Source organism: Oculina patagonica, chromosome 8, assembly GCF_052425735.1.
Source record: "Oculina patagonica isolate OP01 chromosome 8, crgOcupat, whole genome shotgun sequence".
Classification (NCBI taxonomy): Eukaryota; Metazoa; Cnidaria; class Anthozoa; order Scleractinia; family Oculinidae; genus Oculina; species Oculina patagonica.
The window spans coordinates 6037224-6061151 of record NC_135765.1 but is presented as its reverse complement, the minus strand read 5'-3'; the positions used below and the strand labels follow the sequence as shown (position 1 = coordinate 6061151).

General features: G+C 41.1%; 1 protein-coding gene across 3 annotated transcripts; it reads right to left on the bottom strand.

The window, feature by feature from the left end:
* Positions 1-1902: 1902 nt before the first annotated feature.
* Positions 1903-23825, bottom strand: LOC144663354 (uncharacterized). 3 transcript variants are annotated; one of them, XM_078524259.1, is made up of 4 exons: positions 23656-23825; positions 19955-20328; positions 13497-13990; positions 1903-13063 (listed from the first exon to the last, which is right to left on the bottom strand). In XM_078524259.1, exons 2-4 carry the CDS (start codon positions 20240-20242, stop codon positions 2536-2538), a joined length of 11310 nt encoding a protein of 3769 aa, XP_078380385.1. In that variant the 5' UTR covers positions 20243-20328; positions 23656-23825; the 3' UTR covers positions 1903-2535. The 3 variants fall into 3 exon arrangements, with proteins under 3 accessions (XP_078380385.1, XP_078380386.1, XP_078380384.1); XM_078524260.1 differs by lacking the exon at positions 23656-23825 and having other exon boundaries at positions 1903-2871; positions 3217-13063; positions 19955-20444; XM_078524258.1 differs by lacking the exon at positions 23656-23825 and having other exon boundaries at positions 19955-20444.
* Between the last annotated feature and the right edge of the window lie 103 nt (positions 23826-23928).

Here is a 23928-nt window from a genome sequence, read left to right as displayed (position 1 = left end):
CCTACCGCCTCCCGACAAAAGGTACTGGCCAAGACATAAACAGAACACAAATCTAAATCCTCTCTTAATCTTTTATTATACCACAAACCTGTTGAGACTTAAAATATATACCTAGACCTTTTAATTTATGTTTTATGGCCTTGCGATTTACTTACAGAATTATTGCCAATGTAAATTTTTTTTCTTTCCTGTGAAAATATCTTAAAATCATTTTATAAGAGAAACATCTAGTGAAATTGGTTTCAGTTAATTTAATGTGTTTAACCTTGCAACATTTGTTGATGTGAAACTAGTTTCACTTTATTATATATGCAAAAGGCAGAGTCTACACAGTACGTTTGTGAGAAATTCCCTTGGACTGCTGTTGTTAAGCTAGACGTAAACTATAACTTTTCATTCAGTAAAATGGTGGCCATAATAAGCCATTTCCGACATACCTTTGCCTCGGTTTCAAAACGAGTCTACGTGCGAACCCATTCAAATGAAAATGAGTTTAACCTACAGGTCCATTTTCATGCAAAATTAAACTCATTTTCATTTTAAAGACTCGATTTAAAACAGACGCAAAGGGTAACTCGGAAATGGCCCATTCTAACTCTTCCACAAGTGCCAGATGGAGACCATAATCACATTAATGGACACAGTTTGCCTCTGTGAGAGAGAAATGTCAAACCCAGGGGGATACCCATACAAAGGGATGGGGATGCTCGTTGTCTCACTTATAGATATAAATATGGACTGCGGTTTCACTTAAAGCCGCTAGGTGGGGGGGGGGGGGGGGAGGCCGGGCATTTCAACTTAGCTGAGACACTGTTTAAATGCCCAACCCCAGAGCATTAATTTGTGGAGGGGAGGCCGGGCATTAATTTGAGGGGGGAGGCCGGGCATTTCAACTTAGCAAAGACACTGTTAAAATGCCCAACCCCAGAGCATTTTCAAAAAGTTACTAAACGTCAATAAAATGTTGTAAGAAAGGCCATTAAAACGGTCAAAAGTCGCCACTATGGGCAAACAAGTGCAGCCAAATCCCCTGCCTATGCACAGCCTCCCCCACCCAAGCGGCTTAACACTGATAAGTACATAAGGTGTTCGTTGACAGTCATCAAAGTCTCGTTCAGGATTCTGTGCGAAGAAAGAACAAACATGTCATCATACTGTGTAAGCAGCATAGACGGATCAGGGATACTACATGGTATCTTTTAGGCGTCCAGTTTTCCAACAAGCATCCCCGTCCCTTTCATAAGAGGGTCTAAAAAATGACTAGCTTCATGACACTAAGTTTTTTGTAGAAACCAAGATTTCATAGGCCCGTTAAACTGAAGAGTAATTTTTACCAAGTCGCTAATAATTATTTTAAGTTTTGAATTTATTCTGATTGTTCTTTAGAGTAAGAAAACCTGAGAAATGTCACACTAGGCTAACTTTGTAATTAAAAAGAGAACTTCCATAAACAAGCCTTTTTTGAACCCTGAAAGCTCGTTTAGTCTCACAGTAACATATCAAAACTGTTCTTTTTTTTCATGTTTTTGTGACAGTGAAGTCACGCAAATAAAATGTCAGCCAATAATGTATTTAGAGAAATTACGGAATTCACAGCTGAACTGATTTCAGCACTGACGTCACATGTCACGCCTGTGGAATTGTTGATGCTCTCGGGTTCGTTTGTTTTTGTTTTGTTTATGGCTTATCCCCTTGATTCTGAACCCCAATTCTCTAAAACATTAGACTAGTGAACAGAATCTCCTGCAACTTCTTTAAGAATTTCCAATGAGTTCAAATGATAGGCATTTTTTGCCAAATACTTCAATAAACCACGTTTATCTACATCGAATTATAACTTTGCGTCCCATCTCAAGTAGCATAATATTAACAGTTCTTTGCCACTTCACCCTAACTACTTAAAATTGGACCATATCAAGCCCCTCACCTTCATAAATTATGGCGTTTTATTTTTTTCTTGAATGTATCTTTGTAAAAACACCCTTTCATTTTATTGTCAAGTTGGAGGTGATAAGGTAAGGTATTACATGACTAAGACAACTCTGACGTCCAAAAATGAAAATCAATTAACCAATCAGAATGCTCTGTGCAACTGCAATCCAGGAATTTCGAGATCAAAACCCTTTGATTTGCCCCGAGTTAAAGGACTAAAACGCTCAAATATAAAGCGTTACCTGTTTTAATCCTGAAGAAAAGCTTTTTTCGAGCCTTGTTGCTCGACAGGGCTGTGCATAATAACTCTGGTTTCCGTAGTATGTAGCGACTAGTATTGCTTGCTTCTTCAGAATTGTAACTAAACATTGGACGTCAGTGAATTTACCTTGTCGTCTCTAAGTTGACAATAACGTAAGTGTTTTCACTTTTTTGCTGATGCAGCACAACAGCTTCTTCTTCTTCCATATTAACTTTTGCAGTCCGCGACAATCGCTTCAGCTCCATTACAGTAGCAAACTCCACAATGTTTATTTCTGCACCATACAACGTGTATCCCTTTACATCCAATTGTTTCCTTTTGTGTATTTTTAACTAATTTTTTTACAGCTCTGATGTTTTGCTGGTACTCTTCTGTCGACTGCTGGTTTTTGAACTGCTCCCACTTCGTGTAAATTCGACCCGCTGCTCTTTTAACTCGGGTACATTTCTTGTCCGTGTGGTAGTTTCCCTGGTGGACCCGTCTCTCCCCTCCCTGGTGGTCCCGCCGTCCCTCCCCTCTCCGCTGGTGGAGGAGTGGGTGGTGACCGTTTGGTATTTGGTAGAGGATGACTGCAATGGCTTTCTTTCAACATGAAGCTGCACCGGCTCAAATTCTAATTTCTCTTCCGCCTCTACTTTCACGCGAATGGGGCTGGCTGCTCCCTGAGACGACTCGACCTGTGAAATGACAGTTTGATTGTTTTCTTGGCTTTCGGTTATCTCCAAGCCGTTTCTCGGAGACTGCACCCGGAATTGTAACAAACTCGGGGAGGAAGAAGAGTTTGTAGCCGACACGGAACTAGTCTGCAATTGTGTGATTTTGGTCAAAACTCTACTGCTGGTTGTTGTTGTTGTTGCTGCGGTTTGGCTTCTAGTGTCTGCAACATTTAACGTTGTAGGCTTGATGGATGTTTTTGTGGGGGCTTGGAAGACGTTAATCTTGGGACCTGAGCTCGTCTCCAGGTGCATTATTCTAATGGGACTGCTGGGTGGTGTGTTACTAGTTTCACCGTTATTACTTACAATAGTAATGGACGGCTCATCAGCTCCTGCGTCGACCTGGTAGCGTTGGACTGGACTGACACTTCTCTGGATTCTGGTAATCTTTGTTGTGGTGACAGTGCTACTGCTCTGATCACTGCTGGCCGTGCTGCCCTGTCTTCCAGCTTCAGCAAATGGGCTTCTGATTTTGACCATTCTTTTAGGGCTCATCTCGTAGTTGGAAATCTCTACAGGTTTCGTCTTCTCTTTAACGTCCACCATAAATTCAGTGTGACCAAAAGTTGAAGACGAAGATTCCGTCTGTGTGGATTCCTGGGGTACAACCACCTCTCGGGTCACCGTTACTCCCTTCGGCGGCATGATGTACGATGTCGTGTAGTGGGCTTCGACTTCTCTCTCTGGTCTTAGCAGACCCTTGAGCCGGAAAATCTCCTGGTTCAACTCTTCGATTTCTTTGATGTAGCCATTGCACTCGAGGATCTTCGTCTCAAGATCTCGTCTCAACGAAGTAATATCGATTTCCAGAGTTGATCTCACACTCTTGATCTGCATGTCCCTGTCCTTTTTCTCGTCTTCTAAGAATCCTTCCAGTTTCAAGACTCGACTGTTCCGGTGGTTAAGCTCGATGTCCAACTCCGCCAATTTTTGATTCAAGATCTCGATCTCACTGATATAGCCATCGCATTCCACTTGCTTGTTACTGAGCTCTCGCTTTAGCCTTTCTAAATCCTGCTCATTAGAATTGTTAAGAATGCGTAGCTTCTCGATCAAGGTCTCTTTTTCGATGATTTCCGTTTTGTACACTTCTATTCTGCTCTCGATTTCGGTGATTTTTACCAGTAGGACGTTCGTTTCACTCTCTGTTTGACTCTTGTCGGCCCGCGCCATGTCTATCTGTTTTACGAGGACATCAAACTTGCTTCGAAGCGTGGAAACTTGCGCCTCGAGGTCGTACTTCTCTTGGTTGAGCTTCTCGATTTCCCGGATGTAACCATCGCACTCTACTTCTTTGGTATTCAGATCGCGCCTCAGTCTATCAATCTCTCCATCGTTGTTTGAAATTTGGACGCGGAGCCTTTCGATGACCGTCTCTTTCTCGATAATTTCGGTCTTGTATTCTTCGATGCGTGTTTGAATCTCGATGATTTGTTCATGCATGACGCTAGCTTCACTCTCGCCTTTACTTTTCAGCTCATCCGCTTGAGCGACTACAATTTCTCTGTCTTTCCGAAGATCCGTTATGTGAATCTCCAGCTTGTTGATTGTGCTGCGAAGTGAATTGATCTCAACGAGTTGTTCGGACTTTTCATGTTTCAGTTTCTCAATGTCCTGCAAGTATTGCTCGCATTCGTTTTTCTTGGAGGAGAGATCTCTCTTGAGCCGGTCGACCTCCTGCTCGTATGATGTGGTTTGGAATCGCAACTTCTCTATGATGGTTTCTTTTTCGATGATTTCTTTCTTGTAGCTCTCGACCCTCGTCTGTATCTCAACGATCTGCTCACTCATAAACTTGGCATCTGTCTCTCCTTTAGCCGCGGAATCAAAAAGTTGTCTCTCGACGCCTTCTCTAGTGACCTTCTCTTTCTGTACGTCGCCCTCTAGGATGATGACCTTTTCCCGAAGCGACATTATTTCGATAGTGAGCTCAGATTTTTCCTTGGTGATCTGTTCTATTTTCTCCAGGGAAATCTTGAACTCTCCGTCCTTGGAAAGAAGGTCTCTTCTAGTGACCTCTAGCTCGTACTTCAGGTGTTCAATTTCGTCTTCCTTGACGCTGATTTCTCTCTTGGCATTGTCAAGCTTGGTCTGCAGTTCAGTCACGAATTTAGCATGACCTGTCGATTCTTGATCACCACGGGTCCTCGCATCCACTAGCTGTGCCTGTAGCTGGGATTTTTCGGCCCTCTCAGTGTCGATGTGGACTGTCAGTTTAGTAATCTTGCTTCTTAGCGCCATCAGTTCTACCTCCATATCCGCCTTTTCTTTCTTGGTGTCTTCCAAGTCTTTGTAGTGATCCTCGCAGTCGTTCTCTCTCGTCTCCAACTCGGTCTTAGTAATGTGAAGCTGATGCTCTGCTTGGGACACTCGTTCCCGAAGTTCTCGAATAATGGTTTCCTTTTCAATGATCTCCCGCTTACAGACTTCCACTTGATTCGTGGCATCTTTGATTTGTTTCTTGAGGTCATTGCTCTGATTGGTTCCCTTGCTAACGATCTCGTTAATGTTCAGCTTCAGCTCATTCTTGTCTTTTTCGTGCTCTTCTATAAGAATCTCGAAGTTTCTTATTTGCCCGCGGAGTGTGTTGATTTCGATTTCCATGTCTGCTTTTTGTTGGTTACTTCCTTCAAGGTCTTTGATGTAATCTTGGCATTCTAGCTGCTTGTTCTGAAGATCCCTTTGAACTTTATGGATGTCGTCCTCTAAATCAGCGTATTTATTCTGCATGTCCTTGATCACGCACTCTTTATCGACGATTTCTTTGCGGTAGGTTTCAATCTCGATTCGTAGTTCGTTGACACGATCTCCGAAATCCCTTGACTGGTTGTCTCCCATGTTCTTATAATCAGCGAGCTGGGCCTTTAAGGTCTCCTGTACCTTCTTGTCCTCTTCAACTTGAATCAGTAATTTCTTCACCTTGGTCCTGAGGGAGATAACCTCGTTCTCTAGATCAGACTTGCCCTGTTGCGACAACTTGCTTGAGTCTCTGACAGATTCAAGTTGGACCTCAAGCTCTGCCAGTTGGTTGAGAAGCTCCTTATTTCGTTCCTGGATGTGTTCGTAGTCTGTTTCTATCTTAGAGATCCTAGTTTGGTATTCGACAATTTCTCTTTTAAGCGTGGTAACTCTCTCTTCGAGGACTCGGTTTGAACCTTGTAGCCCACTGTTCTTCTCTCTCTCGGTCTCTAACTCATGCTCCAGAGTGGATACCTTCTTTAACGCAGCCAAGAGTTCCAGCTGCAGCTCAGCCTCCCTTTCTTGAAGCTTCTTGAAATCAGCTTCCATGGTGGAAAATATCTGTTCTGAGGAGACTTCGGAGACTTTTTCTTTCTGGCTCTCCAACACAAGGTCGTGAAGCTTTCTTTGCATAGATTCAACTTCTTTCACTAACATGTCCCTCTCTTCTCCCCATTCCGTCTCCTCCTCCTGCATGTCTTCAAGGCGGCGTTTAATTGACTGAAGTTCCAATGTTAACTTCTTGTTATCTGCCGTTAAAATCTGTATTTCTTGCGTTTTCTCAGACACCGTTTTCTGTAGTTCAAGGACCTTGTCTTGAAGTTTGCGTCTTTCTTGTTTCACCTCCTCCAGAGAATTCTCCAATCCGCCGACTTTGTTTCGCAAGGCGTCGTTTTCTCTTTTAAGAGTGTCTCGTTCTATCTTAATAGTTTCATACTCGGCGCTAAAATCCACTGAAAACATGTCGGGTGCTGCTTCAACAGTTGAAATGCTTTGGACAGCGATGGTCTCTTCACGGGAAACTTTAAGCTCGTCGTAAAGCTTCTGCAGAGACGCAAGCTCCATTTTGAGTCTCTCGTTTTCATCCTTTAGTATGCGGACATTACCCTCTAGCTCACTGTACTGAATGTGAAGCTTTTGAAGCTGGAACTTCGTGTCTCGTTGTTCCATGATAGTTTTCTCCAGTTCCGTTCGAACACGATCGAGTTCCTCCTTTAACTCTGCTCTGTCCGTTTCTAAATATTCGTTTTCTTCTTGCAGTCTCTCGATTATCGCCTTCTTCTCCACCAGCTCGCGAATTTGCTCGTCATAGTACTTCTGCTGCTCTATCAATTTCTTCTGTAGGTGGTTAATCTCTTCCCTCAGGGTGTCATTTCTGGCTCTGACTTGGTCGAGCGATCCCTTGAGCTGGGCGTTTTCTTTCATCTGGTTCTGCAGCTCCTCTTCAAGGGATATGATCTTGCTCTGCGACGTTTGCACAGTTCGTTGAAGCTCTATTTTGGCGTTGTTTGCAGACTTGTAAGCCGATTCCCAGTCGGCCATCTTCTTAAGGGCCTCCAGAAGTTCCTTCTGCTGGGCGCTTAGTTGATCTTGACTTGTTTGCAACATTGTCTCAGTCTGGGCAGTCTTCTGCTGACTGGCCAAGAGATCCTCCTGTAAGTCCTTCAGCTTTTCTTCGTAGGACGTTTTGTACGCTTCTAAACGGAACACTTTGTTTTTAGCAGATTGTAACTCTTGCTCCAAACTGACCACCTTCTTGCGCAGCGTTTTATAATCTCCCTCGTCCACGACATCCCTTCCGTGAAGCTCCGAAAGGCTGTCCTCGAGGTCAGATATCCTCTTCACTTTCAAAGAAAGCTCGTGCTCTAACGACTGGATAATTCGACTACAATCTCCATGCTCCAACTCAAGTTTTGATGTTCTTCTTTTTCCGTCAAGGTACCTTCTCTCCGCGTCTTCTTTCTCGTTAAGAACTCTTTGGTAGGATTCCTCTAAGTCCTTTAGTCTCTTAAGAGTGGCTGCATCTGTTGGTTTCTTATCTCTTTTGTTCGTCTGCGTTGTTTGTATATTTACATACTTCTTGTTTATCATGGTGATGTCGGTTTGCAATCGATCTCTTTCCGACTGGAGAGCATTCAGGCGAGCTCGCAGCTCAGTGTTCTCTCTCTTCAAATCTGTTATCTCCTTCTTTAAACGATCTTTCTCTTCTTCCAGCGTTTCATTGCGAGCTTGCAGGTAGGTAAGCTTGCGGTTTATTGAGAGGATTTCGTTCTGTAGCCTGTCCACCTCTCTTTTGGCATTTGCAAAGTTAGTCTTGTACTCGTTCAATGAGGTTAACAGAGTCGTCTTTTCTTGTTTGAGTTTATTCTTCTCGTTATCTGAAAGTTCCAGGCTATGTTGAAGGCCATCAATTTTGGATTCAAGTTCTTGGATTTTCAATGTTAGGGCTGCTATTTCGTGTTGAGCTTTATCATAGTCCTCTCTATAAGTTGCGATCTTTCGCTTCAGGTTAGTCACTTCTTCTTCCAGAGTCTTGTTGGTGGAACGGTACCATTCAATCTGCTTGTTCTTCTCTTCGGTGGTCTTGTCAAAATTATCCACCATGGCTCTGAGCTCAGAAATCTCCCTTTGAAGGATCATGTTCTCCTCGCGCTGTTTGTCCAGTGCGCCCCTCACCTTCTCCAGCTCGCCGAGCAAGTTGTTCTTCTCTACGTTCAGCCGATGAATATCCCCTTCCAGGACGCCTATTCTCTTCTGATCCTTGATTAATTCACGATTGAGGTCTTCATTTTCGTGGTCCAGAGCTTTAACTTTCATCTCGAGCTCTGTTGTTTGCTTCTTCAGTGAGAAGTTTTCTTTCTCCAGATCATCCTTCTTTCTCTGAGCTTTATCCAGCGTGGTTTTAGTAGAAGCCATCTCCTGCCTGAGGACGTAAACCTCTTTTTGAAGGGAGTCTCTCTCTGCTTTGATGTTTTCCGTGGGCTGGGCATCGGTGTCATCACCACGGACCATCCACTCCTGGAGCTGGCGTTCAGCGTTGAGCAGCTGCGTCTCATTCTGAGACACAACGTTGACATGTTCCTCCAACTGCACCTCCATTTCCGTTTTTTCTTTGTTCACGACATCAAGTTCTTTCTTAAGCCGTGAAATCTGCGTGTTTCTCTCCTCAATTTCTTTGTTTACAACCAGCAACTCTCTTACTGCGCGGTCACGGTCATTCAAGAGGTTGGTTATCTCTTCCTTCAGCGATGACACGTCTTGCTCCAACACCATGATTCTTTCGCTTTGTATTTCGTTTGTTGACTCCAGTTTGGAAAGCTGGGCGTGGTAGGTCTTTACTTTTTCCAGCAGATCTCTCTCCTTGTCTTGATATGCTCTGATTTCACTTTCTGCGTCGGTAAGTCGTCTCTGCAAAACAGTAACTTCCTCCGTAAGTCTTCTAACGTCTCCTTTGCTGGTTTCAAAAGAATCCTCCATCAATGTCGTCTTTTCAGAGATCAGCTTGTAACTGCTCTCTACATCTTCCTTGTCTCTTACCATGATATTGTGGTCGTTTTGCAACGCGCGGAGTGCTTTCCTCAACTCATCTATCTCATCTTCCAAGGCCTTCTTAGTTTCTCTAAGATCGTCAATCAGCTTGTTTTTGTCGTCCATGTCCTTCTCAAAGTAATCAACTTTGCTTTGAAGTTCGTTGATGGTCTTTTGATGGAGCATGTTCTTCTCTCGACTCTCGTTCAGCAACGACCTCAACTCGGCGATCTTTTCTTTGTTTGCTTCGTCGGCACTTGTGAGTTGTGCTAGTTGCTCCTCTAAGGAGGTAAGCTTCTTCACTTGGTTATCGAGCTCATTTTGAAGGCGTTCTTTGTCCAAAGTCAACTTCCTTGCGTCTCCGTGAAGCTCATTGATGACTTTATTGAGCTCGATATTTTCCGCCTGTAAGCTGCCGATCTCGTCCTTGAGTTTCTCATAGTCTTCTTCGGTAGTTTTTAGGACACCCTTCACGGACTCCAGCTGGTCCTCGAGGTATGCTCTTGCCGATTCTAGCTGTCGTATGAGATTGTCTTTCTCGTTCAACCTGTCTTGAGCTGTTTCTGTTATCAACTTTAATTCAACCAACTGCTGCTCTTGCTTCAAATAATCCTCTCGACTCACACCGGAAGATCTTTGAAGTGCACCGTCAAGTTGTTTCTTCAATGAAGCGATCTCTTTGTCATCGTACTCGGACTTTAGTTCCAATTCTGATATCTTGGTGTTGGCATTGACAAGTTCTTCTTTCAAATCACCTTTCTCTCGGTCAATTCTTTCTCGTGTTTTCTGCAGCTCGGTCACGGTCCTCTCAAACTGGGTGGTCTCGTGCTCCAGTTCAAACACTCGCTTCTGCGACTTTTTAAAATCCGTTTCGATCTTCTGGATCTTCGTATTACAGGCTACGACCTCGTTCCTCAAGTCAGCTTCGCGACCCTGAGTGGTCTTGTACAAGTTTTCAACTTCAAATATCTTGTCGTCGTAGTCTTTGCGATCTTTTTCGCTCAATTCACCTTTTCTACTCAGCGTTGTTACGGAAACTTCCAGCTTAGAAATGTTAATGTTTGCTTGTTGGAGTTGGCCTTGTAGGACTCTTATCCTTTCTTGGCTGGAAGTCCGAGTGGTCTCGAGCTCCTTCTTCAGATTTGTTAACTCATCTCCGAGATTCTTCTTAGAGTTATTGAGAGTGTCTACCAAGTTGGCTTTGTCCTGAAGTTCTTTGACGTGGCTGTTGATGAGCCTGTCTTTCTCCACTAAACTGTTTCGTGTGGTTATCAATTCTTCCTTCACTTTGAGGTAATCCTCTCTTACTGTGCCACCGTCCGCTTTATAGTGGTCTCTTTCCTTGGTCACGCTAGTGAGCTGTGTTTCAAGGATGGTGATTGAGTGATCTCTTGAACTTACATCGCGTAAAAGCTCTTGGCGACCTTGCTTCAGCGTTCTAATCTCCTGCTCAGTGTCGTCAAGCCTTGCTTGTAAGTTGGCAATCCTTTTCTGTAGCTCTTCCTTTTCAGTCTTCAATATGTCATACGTTGCGGTGTTCTTGTTCAGTTGTCGTTTGGTTTTGTCCAGTTCATCTTGAAGCTGTCTTATCTTGTTATTCAGCTCGTCAATTGTCTTGTCCTTTCTTGCTATAATGGTGTTAAGGGTTTCGCCAAACTTCTCGTGCTGCGCCGACTTGCTTTCAATTTGAATGAAGCGTTCCTGGCTATCGAAGATCTTCTTGTTGGCAGCGTCCAGTTGTTCGCGTAGTTGGGCTATTTGTCTACGGCAGGTCTCAAGTTGAGTTTCTTGCTTAGATACCTTGCTTTGGAGATTGTACAACTCTTTTTCAGCCCGATCTTTTTCATCTCTGGCAGTATCGAGGTCTTCTTCCACTTCCTTCAACTTGCTTTCTGTCACCAATAGCTTTTGGTACTCTTTGTTCTTCTCTTCATTGATTCGCTCAATTTCGATATTAAGCGTGAGCATCTTTTCTTCAGCGACGTCCATGTCATTCTCCAGCTTGTCATTCTCTCTTTGTCTCTCGTCGACTTGCGTTTCCAGCGATTTCACCTTGTCAGTGAGGTCGCGTATTTTCTTCTCTAGGTCCGCATTTCTCGCTCGTTCCTCTTCTAAAAGAACACCAGTATCCTTACCACGCTCCTCAAAATCCATGTACGTCGACTCAAGATCAGACACTTTCATCTGGACCACTTCAAAATCTGTCTGCAGTAGCTCCTTGCTTTGCGTCGCGGTGTCGTACAAGGAGGATAACCGTAGGATTTCCTTCTTGGCTGCATCGAGCTCTTTCTGAAGTACCTTGTTTTCTTCGTTAATAACGTCGTTCTCAGTTCTTAGTCGGTTTATTTCCGCGAGGATATTATCCTTGTCCGATGTCGCACCAGCTAACTCTCCTCTTAACCGTTCGATCGTATTGTCCCTCTCCGCAATCTCTTTCTTGTACGCTTCAGCTAGTTTCTTCAAATCCGCAAGCTTGTTCTTGAGGGATTCGATTTCCTCCGCATTCCTAGCTTTAGTAGATCGAAGTTCTTGTACTTCAATATCTAAAACAGAATTCTCTCTTTTCGCCTTGCTAAGTTCGTCTTCTAGTTTCACAATTTTGTTCGTCAATACCGCCAGTTGGTGTTCTAACTCGTTTCTCTGCTGATCCACGATGTTAAAATTAGACTGCAAATTCGACATGTCCTTGTAAACAGTTTGAAGCTCCTCGTTGATGCGATCTCTTTCTTCTGCTGTGATCTTGTAGTTGGCCTCAGAATCTCCCAACCTCTTCTGGAGCTCCATCAGTTCAGCACGAAGTTCTTCACTCTCGCTTTCCAGTAGATGGATTCGTCTTTCCAGTTTTTCTGATTCTTCGCGGTAGTCATCGACCTTCGTCTCAAGAGAGGACACTCTGGACTTGAGCTCGTCAATCGTCTTGTCTCGTTTCTCTAGATCTCCGTTCAGGCGTTCCATGGCACGGCGACTTTCTGATAATTCCTGCTGTACCATCATCAACTCCTTTTTCATCTGTGCCACTTTGTTCTTCTCCGAATCAAGCTCAAATTTGAATCTGTCTCTCGCTTTACTAACGCTTTCCAATTGAACTTCTAGCCTTGATATCTTGTTGCGGTCTGCAGTCGCCGTACGCTCTAACTCCGCCTTCTCGTCTTGTGCCCGACGCAGTGAGTCAGTCGTAGTTACCACCTTGGAGTTCAGACTTTCCACAACTTTCCTAAGCTCGTCTCGTTCCTTGATGACAATTTCAAATCTTCCTTGAAGGTCGGTTACTGACATGACGGACTCATCCAGCCTGGACTGAAGATCGTCTACTTTACTGACAAGCTGCCCATCAGCTTGGTCTGGGGCTCTTTCTTTCCTTACTTCCAGTTCTGTCTCCAGTTCACCTACCCTCTTCCTCAGTTGCACCTCCACCGACTCCCATTCTTTTACTCGCTCCTGAAGCTTGCCCTGAGATGCTTCAAGGTTGGAAAATTTTCCCGTCACCAAGACAAGCTCCCGTTCGATGGTCTCCTTCTCTTCTTGCAGACTTTTCACCGTGACTTCGTACTCCCGGATGGTCTTTTCGTGAAGTGTGATCGTTTCTTGCATCGTCAGCAGTTGCCGTTTTTGTACATCCACCGTTGTTTGACACTTGGAAAGCTCTGTTTTGACACTCTCCAAACTCTCTTCAAGAGTCGTGTTTTGGGTTTGAAGAGTTTCTATTCTGTGTGTTTTCAAGATGGACTCCTCCTTGTACTTGTTGGCGTCATTTTGGCTCTGCAGTACCTCACGTTGCAATCGGGAAATTGTGTCTCTGGCCTTCTTGAGCTCCTCGCGGAGATCGTCCAGTTGTTGTTTGAATGACTCTCTCTGCTTCACCACGGTCTGTACTTGCATCTCATACCTAATACATATGTGAACTCATTAGTTTTAAAATAAGCAACTTCTATAATCTTCGACCTTCAAGAGGTTTGCGTCTGCAGCCGTCAAAATGTTTGACTACAAAGACACTAGGAGACCGTGTTTTTTCGGCGGCTGCTCCGAAATTAAGGAACAATTTACCGCAAGAGTTGCGTAACGAGAGAACTATTAATAGATTTAAATCGTTGTTAAAGTTCCATTTTGCTTAATTTTTATTTATAATTTAGCTTCTTATTTGTTAAATTTTTGAATTTTTCACATACTTTAAAGCTTTTTATTAGATTGAAGAGTACATATTGCAAGTATTTTAGTATTTTTTTAAACGTAGTTTTTAGCATTTTTTTAACGTATGTTATGCGCATTTGATAGTATTAATATGTATAATTAGCGCACTACAAATATTAAATTATTTGTACCTGCTGATGGTCATGTTACCGGTCTTCCCTGCCATCTCCGATTGCCTGCGGTACCTGTCGCAATCAGCCTGGAGTTGGCTGAACTTTGTCTGTAGCGTCGACAGCTCGCCCTGAAGCATATCCCTCTCGTCCGAAGCATTCTTGCAATCGATTTCAAGCTGAGAGATCGTTTCCTGCAGGAACGACGCCTCCATGTCAGGCGATGATTCCAAGACTTGCACCTGGGACACCTGACTGACTATCTGGTCTCGCATCATCATGAGCTCTTTCTCAATGACCACCTTCTCAGTTCTTAGCTTGTCCATGGCGCTGTTCTTGGTGTTGATCTCGCGCCGCAGGGACTCTACTTCCCAGTCTCTTTCGCGAAGCCGGCGTTGGACGGAAGAAAGCTCTTCCTGTTGTTTGTTGTACTTGGACTTGAAGTCGAGCAGTTGCTCTTGAAGCTGTTGGTTTTGTCGAGTAAGGTTATCTACCTTGGTTTTCCATCTCTCTGTCTGAAAAAAGGAAAATAAAATTCGGATATTTTTTAAAGGGACTGTCAAATTTGACCATCAGATTCGGTGAAATATAAAAATAACCTCTTAACACAGTGAAAGAATATTTCAGTAACACAGCAAATACAAAAGAAGGCACGGATGGCCCAAAGCGACGAAGATTGAAACGGATTGTGATATGGGTTTTTGAAATACTGCTGGGCTAAACAGTTTTCAAAGTTAGTCTCGTTTGCTTGTAGCTTTAAATTATAACGCCCGGGAGACACATTTTTGCAATGAAGGTAGGAATTTGTCATTAAGATCCAAAAGAGAAATTTCTTTGCAAACATTAAGTTTCATAGCAAGTATTTGGTAAAACGTAAATAGAATAATCTTACTTAGCCGTGGCACAGTCCCTTTAATTAAGTGGAAGAGCAAAATAAGAGAGCTTGATGGTAAAACGAAAGGTCTACATAGTAATTCTCCTCACGTACTGCCCTACATTTCTTTCAGTGATAGTTAGACGAACTTGCCGCTATATGGAGATAGCATAGAGTGCTTGATGATTATCGGTATTCCCCTCACCTGTCTGCTTCAGAAGGAGAAATCAGATTTTGATCGTGCAGTTTGGAAATCACTAACGTGGCCGATTTCTCCCACTCTCTCCTGTTCTGTTTTCAAATTATTCTTGTCTTTATTATGATAACATTATATGAGGAAATTATATACTAACCAAATAAACTCTACATTATATCTTTCAAAAAAACGATCAATTAAAAAAGTTATAAAAATAGCAATCAATTTTGATGTAACAGAGCCTTTGGGCAATTAACTCAGACACTGAGAGGTTGCCACAATTGTATGACTATATAATCAAGCATTTCGTTTGTGTTTTATTTTACAGGGCACTACTTACAGGTTCTATTTACTTTTTGAAACGAAACGTTCGTTTATCTCAGGATGACCTGAAGCACTGCAAAGAGGCTTTAGAGTTAACACTGTTAAAAAAAGACCATAATTGTTTTCGGATTTAAAATTATTTTTCACGCGTCTAAATTCATGCGACACATTTAAGTCGCGTCAGACGTAATTCAAGCTCCATGAAAAGTTTCAAAAATTGTTCATCTTGAACTCGACAACAATGTGAAAACAAGGGACATTGCACCTAATTTACATTTGACACGTCTGAAACGAGACGTGTATGATAGGTTTAATACCAATTGGTTTGTGGCGGAATTTCCGTAAATAACGCATAACATGAAAGTTCTCTTATCAAGATCAGCCCCTTTAGTGTATACCCTTTAAAAATGCTAAATACAGACTTATTCCGAATAAGCCAAATTACAGTAAGAGCTTAGACTTCTTTCATTGCACACTTTGAGTAGAGGCAAGAAATTCAATTAAAAGCCACAACAATGGGCTGATCCCTGTATAAAATTATGCAGAATAATGACACGCCTTCTTTACACCCCCTACACGCCCCCTGTCTCTATGGTTACCACGGCTGATCACTGCACTGATAGGTCAAAGAAGTTAACATTGTCGGCGAATAGAAAACCCACTTACGGAGGCGTCTAAAATAAGTAGAATGCACAATTTACAAGCCTAACGAAGTTCTCTAATACCGCTATTCCTGATCTAAAACTTAAATTTAAAGTTCCATTCAAATTTACTATTTCATTGTCCATTGAAACGCTCGGTTGCTTCTGTATAAGTTTGAATACATTGAGAAATCTTTCCCACGAGAAAAATAACTATAAACAAGATGTCGCGTATTCTAGCGTGACGTAATTCCATACCCGTGAAATTTGCACAGCTTCGGAAAGATTACTTCAATTTACCGAACTTAGATGTACTTGAGAAAGTTCAAAATCTCTGAGAAGCAAAATCTTATAATTTTGCTAAAATATCATAGGGTACATGTAATAAATTAAGCAGTCTAAGAACGGAATTGATCTAGTTTGACAGCTTGTTTACCTTTTGAAACTTTACTCTATGAACAGAATGCAAATTCTGCTATTCATTTAGTAAATGTGACGTAAGAAGCACAGTTTAATCTTGTGGTTTATGCGTCTCATGACGATCTCCTTTCATTTTGACCAGGGGCGCAACAAACAAAATAAGTTCCGGAAACAGTGCTTTCCTGTTGCGCCCGCTGTCAGGATTAAACGATGGCATAATGCTTCGAACGGACCAATCAGAGTTTCCCAGTCCTCTGATAGAGATGTTGTAAGGTCAGCGACCGTAAACACGCAGTCTGACTAAAATTATTTTTCAAAATTCTTTGGCTCTTTCCAATACAATATGATGATCTGTTATCTTTTAAATTTCCAAAGCATGGTGTTGTAGTTACACCAGCTTTCACGCAGATGTCATGCTCATCTTATGCCGGGGGGGGGGATTTGGAAAAGTCGGGTGGGATGCTTCGCTGGGGACTAGGAACCCTTTAAATTATACCTTAGAACGAGAGTAAAGGAAATACGGCAGAGATTTTAGAACTGAGTACTCTCCACTCCATCATTCTCGTTTTGTGCGTGCCGCGGTAAAAACCTAGACAGGCACCCTTACGAGTAATGCATATTGATAAACATAGAAAACTAGCTTTCATAGAGTGACACGAGTGGATGTTTGGAAAAACGAAAAAAAGCTGTGGAAACACAAGCCGACTATTGAGTGATCCACCCCCCCCCCCCCCCCCCCCCATCCTATTTCTCCCCATAAATATGTTTACAATAACTTTGTGATAAGATGGTTTTCCAACAAATCCCAGCATGCATTTTCTTGTTTATTTCATAAATGATTATTCGCAAATAATTTATTGTAGAGTTCAAAATTGAGTTCCTTTTCTTTTTAGTATCCAGTTAATTATTTAGTGACAGTTAGTTTGTAGTTCTAGCTCCCTATTCTGAGAACAACGCCGTGTAAGCTCTTCTTTTTCGTAACTTTTTTCCGGAAAATATCAAAGTTGCCTCAAGAGCCAGTAGTGCCAGCAGGGTAGATTTTTCTACTGCTGTGCCGCGCGCTCGGACCAAGGAATTGTGTTTCTTTCCACATCGGTTTGCAATCAATCATTTGTTATCAGACATAATGATCGAGTATGGCAAAAAAAAAGAAACAACATTAGAGTACCAGACATTACAGTGCCATTTATAGACAATGGGACATCAATACCGAGAGAGGCGGTGCTTGATTTCCAACGTATTACTAAATACTTGAGCTATTTAGAACGTGGTGAAATGATTTAGCTACATATCCAAGACAATCTGTTCTTACTTTACTTCGTGGGTACTGTAGCTTATTTTTGCCGTGACTAAGCGACTCAGCTACCGTGAATAATGTTTATCCTTCGTATAGAGGTTCTGCTGGTATCGGTTTCGTTCTATTTACACAACTAAGAAAACATTTACACTGTAACTTAGAGTCCTCGAGGAAAAAAACCCTTTAACTTCTCGACTTTAGATTTTGTATATTTCATTGTTCATCAAACATCGCACTTTCTGGCTTGGCTTAAATAGAAACTTGAATAGATAAACAATTCCCAATTAGTATTAAGCCGATTGCACATGAGCTAAAGACGTAAGGCACGTCCACATTCCACATGATGTGACAGCAAGTTTAAATTTTTTTGCATGTTTTTCCAAGGATTTTGCTCATTCCAGAGCTAACAAAAGCAGAAAAAGAAAGCCAAACACGGATACACAACGAAAATATTTTCTTAACACTGATATGTGATCTACCTTTGTAATGGAGGGTTCGCCAGACCATTGGAAAGCCCAAGAAGAGGTCCATGAAGGGTTGAAGTTTTTATTCAGTTGAATATTTAAACGTGTTTTTATAAGCAGAAGTTTCCTACTTTCAGTTTGTGTAAATAACTTTTTACTAAAAGCAGCTTATCCCACAAAGTTCAAATTTGATGAGTTATTTTAGTAACCAGCCCAAATAGGATCGAGAGGATATATTAAAGCAGAAAATCCAAACATGCTAAAGCATACGTTTTCTATTTGTAAACCCCACCTTTAAAGAAAGAAAGGTTTCGCTTGTCTAAACGCCAATACGGCGGCGACAAAAATATTGAGCAGATTTTAAATTACCTCCCCTGCAAACGAAACATTTCGCTTTGTCGGTGGTCCAAAAACTAAGTAAAATAACTAGTTGCTAACGAAAAAGGTAGGAAGTTTCCTACTTTCAGTTTGTGTAAACAGCTTTTCACTAAAAGTAACATATGCCACAAACTTCAAATTTGATGAGAGTCATTTTTCCAGCCCAAATAGGATTGAGAGGATATATTAAAGCAGAACTGAATCCAAACATGCTGAAGCAGAAGTTTCCTATTTGTAAACACCTTTAAAGAAAGAAAGGTTACGCTTGTCTTAACGCCAACACGGCGTGACAAAAATCTTGAGCAGATTTTTAATTAACTCCTCTGCAAACGAAACCATTTCGCTTTGTCGGTGGTCCACGAACTGAGTGAAAATAACTGGTTGCTAACGAATAAGGTACGCTCTGTTAAGATCTCTTTCGTTGATTTGAACAGGTATAATTCCTACTAGTAAAACGTACAGATAATGTTTTATTTACCCTGTCAAAACTCTAGTTGATTAGAAGTTGAAAAGTATACACACGCTGACTTCGCATAAAAACAGTGTAATTAATCTTGACAAACATTCATCGGCTCCGGGCAAAATTGTTCTTCTTTTTTTGGTGTGTACGCGTCTTCTTTCGTTTCAACCAGAAAGTAACTTTGTAAGTACTCAGTATAGTTAAATTTTTAACAAAATACGCTTACAAAATGGTGGCCAATTTAATGAACATTAATTTTCGATCAGCTGAACACAAGTACTGTACTTTCTTTCAAATTCGACCGGATTTATTCAGTCTACCAAAGGTAGTGAAAGCGGTTCACTGAGTCTCAAAGAAAAAGAAGCCTGTCTCTTTTTGAAGTGTAAGTTACAAAAATTAAGCAAAGACAAGTACAATATTTGAAAGCAACTTTTCTCAAGTTTTAAACTTAAGTAACAGAAAGTCGATACGTCTACATGACAGTTTGGAATGGACAAGTCGTGTCACACAACAGCATCGACAGTCATCTTTAAAGTTTGAAATTTTTTGCCCAGTTAGTAAAAGCTTCCGTGTAAAGAAGATAGAAATCTGAATAAAATCAATATTAGCTTTTGGATGCTTTAGAAATTGATCATTTGTTAGCATCGTATTGACTCAGCGGGCCCCGTTGTTACTTCGTCTTGTTTAACTGAAATATAAGTTTCCTTTCAAACTTTGTGAATAGAATATGAACTGATTTTTCTCAAAGAGCTCAATACTGCATCTAGAATTCCACATTTGTTTATCTAATTCAATTAGCACCTAATTGTTGTCTCAATATATTAGTCTATGATATTGTAATCGTTCGCACGGTATATACGAAAAGTAAATGGAATTCTTAACGATAGTATCGAAAATAATTTCATTGACAGTTATCGTAAGAGATGGCAAGTGACACAGTCCTAACCAAACCAATTGAGAACTGATTATTGAGCCCTAACTAAAATTCTACTAAACGTTAATTGGCAATGATAAAATACACTGTTTTGAATATTGGAGAAAGGGAAGGTGTTACAATGTGTAATATAACCTTAATCCATCGCGAACTTTCACACGAGAAATCGTACACAATGCAAGAGCCAAATTAAAAGTGAATAAAGTGATCTTTTGTTAGAAGACACTGACTATACATGTAATTCCCCAGCGAATTGTCTGAATTATTGAGTAACATGAGTGACACAAGAACTTTAAAAAGTCTTGAGAACAAAACTTCAAAACACCTTTAAATTTTCTTAACGCGCGAATTCTTAAGGGGGCTCGCAATCACACAGTTATAACCTTAGAAACTTGTAAACAAATCTGCCACAGTTCGGTATCAAAGGTATACCTTTTAGGCAGGCGTTTATAAGTTCGTAAGTTACGAAAGAAGGAACAAATAAAATTTACCTCGTATCTTCGCTCGTCTTTCATGGCTTCCACTTGAAGTAAAAGTCTCTTATAAGCGGCCTCGAGCGCGGTGAAAGTGTCCTTCGCTTCGTCATAATGCCGCAAAGCGAGGTCATCATTGTCGAAGAATCCCTGTGAAATCCTTGAGACTCGCGTATAGGAATACACATCGTCTCCTAGCTTGGTTTTACTGGTAGCCTCAGTTGTGCCGCTCTTGTAAGTCTCTGTTCGCTCGCCGGCGCCAGACACACTCGAGAAACTGCTCTCTCCGGCCTTCTTTGTACTCATGTTCAGACGGAGTCCCTCAGCTGATCGCTAAAAGTGGTGGTAGCCGGTGCAAGCCCGCTGTCATGGAGGTGAACAACAGATCAAGCCTGCAACGAAGAAACTAGTGCTCAAACTATACTCTCTTGCTTAATTTATGCCACTGGCAACATTCCGAAGCACGTAAATTTTATGCAAATGTAATGGAAAGTTCGCTGAGTTGGCGGCGATGGCGGACACACATATTGTATCACTAATATGCAAATTTGACAAACTTGTGTATCGCTTCACTGCTTTTAAGGGTGTGAGTGTCTGCGACTCGAAAGATCGCAAACAAACTCGAAGACAGGAAATTTCTGCCGCTTAGATCCGACAGTTTTAAATTCTGCACTAGCTACAAGCAATAGCCATCATCGCTTGAGCTCGAAGACGGTAACTTAGACGTCAAAAGATGAATAAGGAAGTTTAATGTGTGACATTTGAAGAGACAGATATTCAAGGCTGATATCTGGCTGTTTCGGAAATCGAATATAACAGGAATACACTTAAACGACCTCATCTTTTTATCTAAAGGTGGGGAGGCCGATTGTACCAAAATACAGCTTCTTAGCGCACGGTTTTTGAGTAAAACCAACTTAATCACAACGATAAAATCATCAGCTGAGCATAATTTAAATTGTTTATTGCTAAGTTAATTACAGCATCAAAATTAAAAAGTATTTTAAAAGAACATATCAAAAGAAAGTCGTGGCGTTTGATCACTGCATGTACAAGGAAAAAAAATCAAATTATGTAGCCTGGTGGGATCGCAGAATAAAGCAAACCTTTCCAAGAATTCAGTCCTACGGAGCACATGCAAACCCACTCAAGCAAACTTAAAGGCCAACACCCAAAGCAATTGCTCACTGACCGAAACTGAGGGTTAAAGCGTTGTTTTTCTGCCCAGCCCATTATTCATTATTTCACAATCGTTTAATTTATATCGGCGTCTGTTTTGAGTATCCAGTCTGCCGCCAAAGCATCAGTAAAGTTCTGCCTAGATAACGATCGATCGCCCAAACTAACTGCTCCGGGCAAGGAAGTATGCTTCATTTCTTTGATACTAATAATGGGAAAACAACCCTCGAATTTCGTTTCGTCGAGTTCGCAAATCGAAAAAAAAAATCGGCTTCAATCGAAATAAGGTTTTGAAAGGTCACAACAAAACTCCTTCCATGTCAAAATTTGAGATAAAAACGGTATGTTTTAGCGAGGAAAGACGAGCAAACGGCAGAACTGGAGTTTAAAAAGAAACTGTTTAACTGTACAAGTGTGTGCGTGCGTGATCAATTATGATCTTGAAGTTAGAGGCTCATAACAGCGAAAAAGAGCGTCAGGTTTTTAAATTGAAAATCACATAGGTAAAATATCAAAACAAAAGTCCACAGTGATCAAGTCATTAAAGTGTGTTGTTTTAAAGATCTCTGTGGGCTTATTGAGCGGAAGTGAAATAATTAAAAACACGAACTCGAGCACAAAGGAAAATTTTTCTCGTTTCTTCGCTGTAAATTGTTATTCATATTGGTACATAATGAATATCTCGCTCGCTATTTTTTTTTAAATTTGCACGAATGTTTTGGCACAAAAAGGACAAAATTAGGTTATATTTGTTATTGGGTCCAACATGAGGGGAATTTAAAGGATCAAGGCATTGTAAATTTATCAATTAATTACCTCTAAAAATGCTGTTAACCAATATTCACTGAAAGGAGGTCTTAAGAAAAGGGAAAATGTTAATGTATCTATAATATTGAATTTAAAACGGCACTGTAAAGTTTAACACTAAATTACATGATCGTTGTTCAAAACGTCGAGAACATAACATTTTAAGTAAGTGAAATTCTTTTTAAATCCCCACAAAATGTGGTCCAACATTTTATACTCTTATTAATTAGAAATACTTTTGAAAGTTTGTGATCAAGGCTTTCGTGATACCGATAGGGGGTTAAAAGCGAGATATATCGGGCATTGTGATTCCATAAAAATATACCGTTGCTATTAGCGAAACATTTTAAAGCCAATATTTTTGAGAAATACAATACGTCTTTTTGAAAAGCTCTCAAGAAGCAAAGATCGCCACGAATAGATAAAACTTTAGATAGATATTCCGTGACACGTTGCAATCACGCCACCACTAGATTGCAAAATACCACCCGCCGTTGGTAAAACGAAACTTAATGTTTTTTTTAAAGGGAAGTGAAAAACTGTTGGATATCTATGATTTTTTAAAAAGTGCTTGACAGTGCATGTTTTTAATCCTCGCAATCACGATATCCAATGCGAACAACAAGAGATCCTTAAGCTCATATAAGCCTTTGACAAGAGGGTAAACAAAACCCTACAAAACGACGTTTTAATAAAAAGAAGTTCGTTCCTTGGGTACTAAAGGCTATATTACATTTAAGCTGGAAAGAAAATATTTTTAAACAGGGGAACTCGATGACGTCGACATAAAACGCCAAAAAGTTTCATAAACAACAATTTTGTCACGAACCACTAAGCTGTGCTCTTCCACCTAAAACGAGGTCACTTCGTTCTAGTTTAGTCTAGAGGTCTTTGGAAAACCCCTTCTAGGTCTAGAATTTTCCAGGTTTTATTGAGAGCAAAAATGTTTGATTTCACCACATTCGAAAAATGTTCTTGTGTTTGTCTTTAATACGAGGCGAAAAAAAAATTCAAAAGCTCTTCATCAAACGCCTTTTGCGATGTGCTTAACTACCGGAAATGCGTGGGAATATCGTTTCCATTAAAATGAGGTGCTAAATAAATCAAACTCCATCAGTCCCTCGCGTGACTCTCGTCTTCAAAGGAAAGCAAACGTGGGAAAGAAGGTAAATAACAAATCAAAAGATAAAAAATTGACTAGCAAAGAAAATTTTCCCAAGCTTAAGCTCTCTATCTCAGAAACTGAATTGGAAAAAATTTCCCACGGCCTGAGTTGTATCTGATAGATATTAGCATAGTAATTTACAGTTGTAAACAATGCTTGTGCAATGGGGTGTGATGTACTCATGTACAAACGACAACACACTGCGATTAAATTCTTACGTCGTTCAATTGTTCGTAGCAGCATTTTCCCAGACAATTTCAACTACAGTGCACCAAGAAATATTCCCAGGAAGTCTGGCTTGTTAAACAATCGGTTAGTCTCTAAATGGGCATTGAGTGATCCTAGATAATGGCTATATTTAGCAAAGCTCTGCTCGGCTCTTTGTTAGCACTTTTTACGCTTGAAAAGTTCCGGACATTTGACCAAACCAAATTCCCATAAACACTCGGAAAAATCAAATCGTGAAGGGGCGTCTCAGGTTTATCATCCATTTCCGTGCACGAATGCGTTTAGTAAACCGAGCTGAACGCGAACAAGAAAAGTTACAGTTAAAAATGGTTTTACGTACCTTTGAGTAGGCTTTGCGCACAAGGTGGCCAGAATGTTCGTTTGCCTTGCCCAATATTCAAACGCGCTTAGTTACAGGAATACAGGCCTCAGTAATTTTGTGAGCTATGTCATGACCCCATTGTGCGTATAAACAATTCCCAATACAATCGAGTGAGCCAGTTATATTCCATTAAGTCTGCGTTCTGCCCAAATATAATAAGAATCTTCTAGGTCATTGACTGCCTTTTATTGAATGACATTGCACCAGTACTGGGCGTGTTGACAGGCGGTT